Here is a 10,975-nt window from a genome sequence, read left to right as displayed (position 1 = left end):
TTGGAACGCCGGGAGAACGTTGCATGGCAACGGCGGGGGGGGGGGGGGGGTGGCTCCCGCGACGGGTTCGGGGACACCCGCGGGGCCCCCTGCAGCAGGACCGGGGCCGGCGTGAAGCCGCGGGAAGGGGCGCCCCTGTGAGGGTACGGGGACACGTGGGGGGGGGCTCCAGGCCGATACGGGACCGGGCGTGAGGCGGAGGGGCTAAACTTCAAATCCAGTCTTAGCTTTTCTCCGTGACTGACTTTACAGTATCGCATAAAGTGGGCAGCTGCTGCCAGGGCTCGGGCACGCGCGCAGGGAGCAGCGTTTCCTGATGGTCAGAGGGACCCTCCGGTGTTCCAGGGTCTGCCCATGGCCTCTGGGCCGGGCACGGGGCAGCCACTGATGCGAGGTCCCTGTGAGGTGTCCCTGCGAGGGCTTACTGTGAGGGGTCCCTGTGAGGGTCCCTCTGAGGAGATCCTGTGAGGGGATCCTGTGAGGTGTCGCTGTGAGGGGATCCTGCAAGGTGTCCCTGTGAGGGGTCCCTGTGAGGGGATCCTGCGAGGTGTCCCTGTGAGGGGTCCCTGCGAGGGGATCCTGCGAGGCGTCCCTGTGAGGGGATCCTGCGAGGCGTCCCTGTGAGGGGATCCTGCGAGGCGTCCCTGTGAGGGGTCCCTGCGAGGTGTCCCTGTGAGGGGTCCCTGCGAGGGGATCCTGCGAGGTGTCCCTGTGAGGGGTCCCTGCGAGGGGATCCTGCGAGGTGTCCCTGTGAGGGGATCCTGCAAGGTGTCCCTGTGAGGGGATCCTGCGAGGTGTCCCTGTGAGGGGATCCTGCGAGGTGTCCCTGTGAGGGGTCCCTGCGAGGTGTCCCTGTGAGGGGATCCTGCGAGGTGTCCCTGTGAGGGGTCCCTGTGAGGCGGAGGGGCCGGGACTCCTGTCGGGGTCAGGGACACGCGTAGGAACGGGCGCCTGGAGGGGGCCCAGGGCTGGCAGGCCACCAGGAGGGGGTTTCTTGGGGGCAGGGGGTCCTGGGGGGCCGTCAGCTCCCAACGCGGATGGGACCCAGGGGATCTCTGGCCTGGGACCCACGCTCAGGGGGCTGGGACGCACAAGGGACCGGGGCAGGGCACACGCCTGCTCTGAACTCCAGATGACCACGCTCTGCTGCAGTGTGTAGCTGTGCGTTACAGAGACCGGGGCACAATGCTGAGGCCGAGCTGACTCTCTAAAGCTGTTGGAAGCGACAAACGAAGGGGCTTCTAATCGAGGGGGGCAGCCTTGGGAAGCAGGGCGGGGGGGGGGAAGGAACGGACGGGGAAAAGATCTCGGTTGTCCAGTTTTGTAGGGAACGAAAACAGTGTGGTGTTTGACAGTGATAATGTGCAGCTGTGGCCTTGCTTTGACGATGTGCAGCTCTGATCCTGCAGCAAAGATGTAAATAACTTTGAGGGAGTATGAGAATAAACCTGGATGAGACAGAAACAAGGGGGAACGTGATCTCACCTCTAGAGGATAAGGGAACAGCAGAGTCGCCTGTAGTGAGCAGGGGCTGGGTGCATGGACAGTAGAGCTTCAGAAATAATAAAGCTTTTAGCAGCACACGTACAGAGTATAAATTATAAAAGCTGTAACTAAGTAACAATAAATGTCTTTGCCTCACAACCCTTGCAAGGTCCGTGCCTCGTATGCCACAGAAGTTATGCAGGAAGAAGCCTCTGAGTGAGGAAGTTCTGGCCCCGAGGGGAGAGCAGCCGATAAGGCCTTGCAACCCCCAGAAAGTTGGTCGAAAGTAGGGCGAAGGTGACTGTGGCAGTGGGAGATCGCGACCTCGGACTCACATGGCCCCTGAGAGAGGGCAGCCCCCGCTTGGGGAGATGCGCCCTCAATAAACACCTTCAGCAGCACTGCCTGAGGGTGCGCACTAGTTTGCACGAGAAGTGAGACACTTGTAACCAGCCCTGTGCGTGAATGAAAATGAATGTATCATGCATGCTGGATGTGCAAGGGCTCTGCTGTATATAACGTGTCCTCAAGCAGCTCGGTGTGCACGCTAGGAGGAAATCTCCCCTGTGCATCCAGCAGTGCAATAAACTGCCATCAGCTTTCTAAACTATCGTTTGATTTGGAGAATTTTCTTGGTTGCAATTTTTGGTAACACACAGAGGCCCAGGGCAGGGTAGGGACATGTGTGGATGTGCGTGGGGGTTACCTGCAGGAACCCCAGGGTTGGTGCAGGCCCACTCTGCCCCATAGCACCACACAGGAAGGGCCCTGCCCCACAGTGGGCGATGCCAGCCCAGGCGGACCCCCTAGCTCACCCCTCCCCAACTTCAGCCGCATCAGCTCCATCCAGGGTGGGTCCAGCAAGGTCCCCACTCCCCCCACAGGAGCCTCCAAACCCCTTCTGTACTGGAGGACCCTCTCCCCCGAGCTGCTGACAGAGGCAGACAGCGGCTCATGCAGTTGTTTTCTACAAAATAGGACCCTGGGGTAGCCATGGAGGTGGACCCCACCCCACAGATCAGACCCAGACAGCAACACAAGGGCTAGCGGTGGCACAGGACTGCCCAGAGGTATGGGGATGCACTGGCAGCGGTGCAGCCACGCTCAGCCCCCTACCCTATGGCATACCTGGGTGGCACAACCGGACCTTGCAGCTCCCACATGCCGCTCTGCTCAGCCCCAAGAGTGGGGAGAAGCCATGGGGCCACATCTGATCCCACACGCTGGGATGGAGGAGACACCAGAAAGCCCCCCCAGCCTCCCTGTACCACCAGCAGCTGTCCAGAGCTGCCTCCAGCCCCAGCTCACCCTGTCTTGCTGTATGGGGCTGGGGGCATCAGCACACCCTGCCCAGCCCCCAGAGCATTTGCCAGAAGCTGGTCCAGTGGGTCCCAGTAACCAGCTGGGAGATTAGAGGAAGGCTCCAGGGACTTTATCCAGAGCACAGAGCAAACTCCATAACCAGAACACAGAAAAGCAAGTCCTGTCCCTTAACAGGGGCACATCCTTCCCCAAACCCCCTGTACCTGCTCCCAGGAAGGGCAGGGGGACATGGGTGTCAGCACAGCTCCCCCAGGGCTCTCCCACTGCATCCACGCTGCAGTTGGTGCAGAACAACGGAGACAGGTGCTGGATAAACATGATTTTATCTACTGTGGCCAAAAATAATAATTAAAAAAAACCAAAATAAAGGTCCAAACATGTAAAAATGAGTAGAAAGGGTGTCAGACACCACTAAGTCCCACGCAGAGAGTCATATCTGCAGCAGCCTGACTCTGGCACCCCTTGGTTCCTGCCCACCCTTCTCAGCGATGCGGCACATGGTGCTGACCCGTGCCGGGGTGCCCCCGCGTTGGCATTCCCTTTGTGGTCATCCCTGTGCAATGTGGCGTCTGGCAAAATGCAGCCCCCTCCCCACACACACCCACCCATGAGGAAGAGGAGGAGAAAGCCTCTGAGCAGCACCAGCAGGTACCGCTGCAGGGCTGACATGCCGGCAATGGGCATCTTGGTGAATAGTAGGAAATCGGGTGTCTGTACAAGTTCTGTTGTGGTGCCATGGGGAGGGAGGGAAGGAGAGGAGAAAGGAAAAGAAACAAACAAAAAAGACAAGGAAGGGGAAAAAACAAAAAGCAACCCAAAAATCGGTGAAGCTGTGGTGCTGTGGGGTGGGCTCAGGGGATGCCAAACTGTACAACCAGTTCTTCTTTGGCGTCAACGCGGATCTGTGAGAGTGCGCTGAAGGCGTAGGCAGCTATCCGGGACACCTGTGGGTGCAAGCGTAGCAGCCAGCGTCAGCTCTGGCGAGCATGGTTATCCCAAAGAAAAGCCCACAGAGCAGCAGGCCTGGAGGCCCCAGCACATGCCACAGCAGCGGGGCACCAGCCCCAGGTGTTTAACATTGCTCAGAAGCGGGACAGGAGGGGGAAGCACCCCCCACCCTGCAGCCCTCCCACCCCTGGCGGTGCCAGCCCACCCGCAGGACAGGGAACATTTGCGCTCCCCAAAGGTCCCTGTTGCCAGGGCTGCACTGGGGCAGGGCTGTGCCCCAGGGAGACACTGCAGCAGCAGCCCCCTCCCCGACGCAGGGCTCCGGGTCAAAATGCTTTCAAAACCCTAAAACCAGGCTTTTGTTCTCAGAGTGGAGGCTGTGCCAGCAGGGCCAGACCTGTCCCTAAGTCAGCCCTGTCCCTGGGAGAAGCCATGACATCTCAGTCCACCCCACAGTCAACGGGAAAGCTGGGCTGCCTGGGCAGCTCCTGGCACAGCGGCTCGCTGCAGGTAAGTACAGGCAGGTGAGCTTGCCACAGTGGGAGAACGTGCCCTCTGAGCAGGACCCACAGCTGTTCCCAAGATCCAGCCTGGCAGAAAGAGCAAGACAGAGGCCGACTGGCAGAATCCTGCCTGCCGGCAGCTCCTGCCTGCCTGCACAAGCTCAGGCCTGGCTATGTCCCACCCTGGGAGGTCCCTTGGCAGGGCTGCTCTGCTTGCTGGGACATGCCTGGATACCAGCCTGTCTGCCTTTGGGAAGGGGTTTTTGGCAGCACAGGGACAGTCTCCTCTCCCTGCATCCTTCAATACTCAAATGCCCCGGGTAAGGAGGAAGCTCGATGAGCAGAACAAGCTGCAGCGAGGTTTTTGTACTGGGCTGCTCCCAGGTGCTGGCAGAAGCCACAACACCTCAGCCAGCCCCACAGCCAGCAGGAAAGCCGCAGCTTTCAAGTCCCGTCACTCTGAGAACTGGCATATGGTTTAAGAACCAGCCCTTGCCAGCAGGGAACAGGGACAGCCAGCCTGCCAACAAACCTGGGCCTCGCCAGTGCTAAAGTGGCAGCTCCTGCCTCTGAGGAAAGAGTGTTTCCCCAGCAGCCCCTTCCTTAAAGCAGCAGGAGGTCTCCCTGGGAGCAAAGCTGTCTGTGCTGCAAAACACCCTCCTGCTGTAAATGATGTTCTGAAGGGACTGGAAGGAGTACAGAGCCGCAACCTGCATGCAGTTACTGCTCTAGAGATGTGTGACTGGGCTTTGCCTTCAGCACTAACAAGCCCTTACAGGGCTGCCTGAAACTTGGGATGTTTCTGCATTGCCCACCAGCACTGTGACTCCCAGCACCACACTCACCGGAGCCCTGGCACAGCCCATGCTCAAGCCCACGGTGCCTGTGCTCCTCTGGTGAAGATGCACCAAGCTAAAGACAGACGGGGCCACCAGGACCTGCCTGGGATCTCCAGCACAGCCAGGCGGCCGCAGACGAACTGAAACAGTCGCTGCCACAATTGCCAGGGCTCCCAGCGAGTGGAGACAGCGCTGCTTCTACAGGACCAGGACACTTCAGCTCCCACATCTTCATGGAACATCAAGGTGGGGCCAGGAAGCAGCTGTAGGGCAGAGCTCCCCCCAGCCCCTCTCACCTGCTGCAGGTCTGCAAAGGGGACGGGGTCACTGGCGAGTACTTGGTGCGGTTGGTTGGTCAGAGACGGCAGCAGCGGGAGCTTCTTCCAGTGCGTCAGGTTGTTGCTCAGCATGGCCAGGCGCGTGCTGCGGTAGGGAGAGCAGCTAGGGTCAGCACTGGCACCGGCAAGGAGCACGCCAGCCTGCCGCAGGGAGCAACGGGACACTGGGAGACCCAGGTTCAGCAGAAGATGCGTGCTGCATTTCCAGGCACAAGCACCACCAAGAGGGAACCAGGGAGAGCCGTGCTGCATCACTCCCAGCATCCATCCCCTCTCCAACCCCCGATGTAGGAGGATAAGGGAGCTTCCAGCTCTCCAACACAGGCACCTTTCAAGCGGGAGCAATCACATCCAGCTACACGCCATCTGCTCTGAGTGCCAGGAGGAAACACAGGAGCCCTTTGTGCGTGGCTGCCCTTGCCAAGCCCGTAGCCGGGACGAGGCCTCTGCCCACTGACACCGCCACGGGCCTCACCCAGCAGTGCCAAGGGGTGGAGAAGAGGAGCGAGGCCAAGCACCACCTCCCTGGATGCAGGGAGCCCTGTGACACACTGAGTTTACTCTCCCAAAGCCAAACCCCCAAGGCCTGGCCTGGGGACACAGCTTTGAGGGGCTGCAAGCATCCCAAGGGAGCAGGGCAGGTCCCACCTGTACTGCCTGGCTCTGTCCATGTACTCGTGCTGCTCCATGCCCTGGGAATCAGCTGCTGACACGTCGATGATGTTGCTGTGGAGACACAAGACAGCAGGTCCCACTGCAGGCTTGTCACTCCCCCCGAGCCCCCTCCGCATCTCAGGCAAACTAAGCACCCTCCAGTGAAGGTGCCAGGACTTCAGCTCCCTAAGATGAACAGCCTGGGACTGTTAGGAGGCCAGACTCACAGCATGGATGCAGCCAGCTGGACACCAGTGTGCCAGGCTGGAGCAGCTTCTTGCTGGGAAGGAAACACCAAGACTATTTGCCTGCAACTGCCCCGAGGCCGATGCAGCCAAAGGCACAGAGTGCTGGGGGCTTTGGTCCACAGCCTCCTGCGGTGTGGGCTGGCCTGTACCCTGGGGACCTCGGCACACAGCCACATGGGGAAGGAGGCTTCACCATGCCATAAGGGCTATGAGGATTAAGCGTTTGGCAGCCATCCTGAGAGCCCTGGTACCAGGCCCCGGGCTCAGAGAGGAGCTGGACACTCACCCAGGTCCATGCCACAGCCTGGCCGCATGCCCCACACCTTCCCCCCCCACCCACAAGCAGAGTAGCACTCAGGGCTGCTGTGACACCACGTGTCACACACATACCAGTTGCCACTGGCCCCTCTGTGCCAGGCAGGGCCCATACGCAACCCAAAGCCCCGCCCTCAGACAGGCAGGGCACAGCCCCCACCCCACATTTCCCCCACCATGTTCAGGGGCAACCTCCCTGGAGAGGACAGAACACCCCATCCCCAGTGCTGGTGCCACCCAGTCCCCCTCTCTGCATACCCAAGGACTCGCTTTCCCAGCTGAGCAGCCGAGGGGTCACCTCACACCCGAGGTCTCATTTCTGCACCCCCATGGGGCTCAAATCAGAGGTAGGAGGTTGTCCACAGGCAGCCACTGCCAGAGCTCCCCCCTTTCTCTCAGCACCTACAGCCAGTTGCAGGCAGACCCCCGACAAAGCTGCCATGTCCCACAGTCATCGCTAGTTCCCAAGACATCCTGCCTGCCTGGCCACGGCACCTGCCCACCCCATCATGCTGCAGCACTGAGGTGGTTACGGCACAAGGCTTACATGGCCGTTTTGGCGAGGATGGAGGACAGCATGGCCTGCTCATCTGTGCGCGCTGATGGGAGGTTGTGGTAGCTCTGCTCTGCTCCATTCAGCACCTTGTTGGGAGGGCTGGACGCCGGTTCCAGCAGCCGCTTCGTCTCTTCTTCCTGGGGAAAAGGCAAGAGGAGAATCAGCCCCAGCTCCTTTGTGCCAGCAGCTTTCACCTCATAGGACAATGCAAGTCTTGCCATCAGCCTGCCGGGAGGACTCCCTGCACATCCCAGCATAACCCCAGCACAGCCCTGGCTCTGCTAAGGTGACATCCAGGCTCCTCTTTCCAGATCCCTTTGCTTTTTCCCAGCCAAAGCCTCCTGTGCCACAAAGGGAGGAAGCACAGCTGAAATCAGGTAGTGTGGTGGCAGCACATTTAGAGTAGCTAATCCTAGACAGGAGCCTACAGCCCTGCCTGCCCCCTCGGGCAAGCCAACACACCTAGCACCCCATGGCCAGGCAGCATGCGTCCCCTCAAAGGATCCCAACTGCCTGCTCAATGCACCAGCGCTGACCTGCCCAAAACCTGGTGGCTAATTAGGACATGCCCAGCGCATGCTCAACTGGCCTACACAGAACCTACCACAGTCTCATTGCCCAGCTGAGGGCCAGAAAGATCCCTGCCAGACTTTTGTGTCTGCCGGTGCTTATCTGGGCCATGTGAACCCCACCAGCTGCAGCCCAGGGGCACTGTGGGGCTGGGGGTGCCCAGAAGGGGCTCTCAACAGAGCAGAGCCGCAGGGCACATCCCTCCCCAGCTTCAGCCCAGGGAGTGCAGAGTGGTAGCTCAGGCCTTAATCCTCTGGCTTGGCCAAGCAGCAAGGCAGGAACTAGAAGAGCCTGGCAGGGCACTGATAGGCGTAAGTAACCAGGAGAGCAGGATATGCAGCATCCCAGGGTGAGTGAGGAGTGCAGTCACTCCTCTGCATGCCCTGTCAGTGGCATCTTCAGCTCCTCCCTGACCAGCAGCTCTCTCTCCCCTTCCTCCTGCTGGGAAACGCTGCTGCACTCCTCCAGCCAGGCCTCTCCCCTTCCCCACAGCCCATGCCAGAGAGCACCACGGCTTGGTCGCAGGCTAGGCTCCCCCAGGGACAAGCTGTCACAGACGAGCTCCCTGGCAGGGCACAGGCAGGGGCTGCCCACACTGCAGCTGCGGATTAAGTTTCTGCGGGACAGGTGACAGCCCCAATTTTGCAGCAGCTCCTCAGCAAGAGGCACCAGTGGGGACAGTCACACTGTCCCAGGAAGGAAAACCTGGCACCGCTCCCACCAGCACTGTGACTGTTTGGGACCCTGGGCTTAAACCTGCATCGGTACAGGGCATGCAGGGCCAGGGGTGGGGGGCTCCTCTTGCCCCATCCATCAAGCCCCCTACTCCTCCCACGCAGCCCCAGGGACACTGCATCTGGCTGTGTGCACTAGAACAGCAAGAGAAACTCAAGGAACGGGAGACACAAAGATGACTGTGGGCAGGAGAAGCTCCTGTAGACTGTTCTAGGAGAGAGGCCAGCCCTGGCTCTGTGGGGCCAGGGAAGGGCCATACCCCACAATGGGACACCAGCAGGGAGGTAGCACCCACAGGGACAGATGGTCGCAGGCACAGGGGGAAACCGGCCACCACAAATTTACCAGGGTGGAGGGCAAGCACCGGGGCTGCTTCCAAAGGGCCTCTGCAAAGCAGAAATAACGGCAGGAGGGCAGCGCCAGGGAAAGGGGCTGGGCGGCAAGGGGCACGGCCCCAGCACCCCGCAGGTTTCTTTAGGGACTGTCACCCGTGGCTGTGGAACCAGCAGATGCAGCACCGAGGAGCCACGAGCAACGGCTCAGGCCTGCCCCGCACCGGGGGCGGGGTGAAGCCAGGCCAGGGTCACCGGCCTCCCCTTCTCCTGCCGCTGTCACGCCGGCGACATCACCAGGCACCACGCCGGCAGCCTGCCCAGGGCCTGCGGGCCGGGCAGCACCGCAGCGGGACCCAGGCGGCGGTGGGGTCAGACCCCACACACCCCGCAGCGGGGCCGGAAGGAGCGAGGAAGGCTGTCAGGCGCCGGCAGCGGGCCGCGGATGCAGGCCCCACGGCTGTCACGGACTCCTGAGGCCCGTCCCCGCGGGGTGGGGGGGGAGCAGGCGCTGCCCGCAGCCCACCCCGGCGGAGGCAGGCGGACACCCCCAGGCCCGCCCCCCTCGGGACGGAGACCCGCCGTTCGGTCCGGCTCGCCCCGCCCCGGCCAAGGGGAACCCTCCGCTCCGGAAGCAGGGCCGGTAGCGCCGCTTCCCCCCGCCCCGCCCAGCAATACTCGTCTCGGCCCCCGCCGGCCCGCAGACCCCCCGCCCTCCCCCCCCGGCGCGGGGCCCACCTGGTCGGAGGCCGAGGCCTCGCTGCTGTAGCAGCAGCCCATGCCGAGGCGCAGCAGGGCCGCCGCGCCCGCACCCCACCCGCACGGGCCCGCGCCGCACCGATCACGTGAGCGCGCGGCGGGCGGAGCCGCGGCGCTCCCCCGGCCAATCCCGTGACCCGACATCCCGTCACGTGGCAGGAGGGCGGCCAATGGAAAAAGAAGGGCCGAGGACTGGCCCGCCCCGCCTTAAAGGCGCCGCCGTCACGTGAAGGGCAACCAATCAGCGCGCGGGGTCGGGAGGCGGGGTCGGGGACGGAGGAGTGCGCAGGCGCGCAGGTCCCGCCCTCCCCCTCCGCGCCGCGCCCTCCGCCGGGAGCGCGCGCTGGGCGGTGTCACGTCGCGGCGTCACGCGGGCGGGGGCGGTGCCAACCGCGGGCACGGGGGCGGGGGCGCGCGCCCCGGGAGGGAGCGTGCCGGGAGCGTGGGGGGCGCGCAGGGCGGCGGGGCTCCTAGTACCCCCAGTGCTCCCAGTGCCCCTAGTATTCCCAATGTCCCCAGTTCCATGCTGTGCCCCCAGTGCTCCCAATGCCCCCAGTTTTCCCCCGTGCCCCCAGTGCTCCCAGTGTCCTCAGTTTCCCCCTGTGCTCCCAGTGCTCCCGGTGACCTTGTATCCCCAGTTCCCCCCAGTGCTCCCAGTGCCCCCAGTATTCCCAATGTCGCCAGTTTTCCCCAGTGCTCCCAAGGTCCCCAGTTCCCTGCTGTGCCCCCAGTGCTCCCAATGCCCCGTGTCCCCAGTTTCCCCTTATGCCCCCAGTGCTCCCAATGCCCCCAGTGTCCCTAGTTTCCGCTTGTGCCCCTGGTGCCCACAGTGTACCGTTTCCCCCTCTATCCCCAGTGCTCCCAATGACTCCAATGTCCCTGGTGCTCCCAGTGCTCCCCATGCCCACAGTGTCCCCAGGTTGCCCCATGCCCCCACGTGGGGCTGTGGCCATGGCATGCCAAGACTGGGCCTTCCCCTTCCCACTTTGCTCCAGCTGGACCAGGAAATGGCTGGGGTGGCTGCTGGGGTGGGAATGGGGCCACCGGCCCCATGGGGGGGCCCAGGGGTGAGAGGAGCTGGCAGCTCAGCAGGGTGGGGAAACTGAGGCACGGCCAGGGCTGGGCTGGGAGTCCTGCGTGCCCTGCCTGCCTGTGTGCCAGGCCTGCCCTGCACGCCCTGCCTGCTATGCCCCGCGTGCCCTGCGTGCATGCCTGCCTGCCCTGCCCACTCATTAAGGCCCTTCGAGTCATGGCTGGTGCCCAGGGGCTCGGCCCACTCCTCCCACTTGGCAGCCCCCTGCCCACACCCCTGGCGCAGGCAGCACCCCGGGCTGAGCCCAGGAGCCTCAGCACTGTGCTCTGCCTGCCAG

The 10,975-nt window shown here is 62.7% G+C and overlaps 1 protein-coding gene across 1 annotated transcript; it reads right to left on the bottom strand.

The window, feature by feature from the left end:
- Positions 1-3,114: 3,114 nt before the first annotated feature.
- On the bottom strand, positions 3,115-9,740 carry LAMTOR1 (late endosomal/lysosomal adaptor, MAPK and MTOR activator 1). Its single transcript, XM_055803262.1, has 5 exons — positions 9,585-9,740; positions 7,201-7,346; positions 6,085-6,162; positions 5,395-5,521; positions 3,115-3,752 (listed from the first exon to the last, which is right to left on the bottom strand). Exons 1-5 carry the CDS (start codon positions 9,624-9,626, stop codon positions 3,660-3,662), a joined length of 486 nt encoding a protein of 161 aa, XP_055659237.1. The 5' UTR covers positions 9,627-9,740; the 3' UTR covers positions 3,115-3,659.
- Between the last annotated feature and the right edge of the window lie 1,235 nt (positions 9,741-10,975).

Source organism: Falco peregrinus, chromosome 4 (genome assembly GCF_023634155.1).
Source record: "Falco peregrinus isolate bFalPer1 chromosome 4, bFalPer1.pri, whole genome shotgun sequence".
NCBI lineage: Eukaryota > Metazoa > Chordata > Aves > Falconiformes > Falconidae > Falco > Falco peregrinus.
Note: the sequence above shows the minus strand (reverse complement) of the source record. Positions and strands in the feature narration are given on the sequence as shown.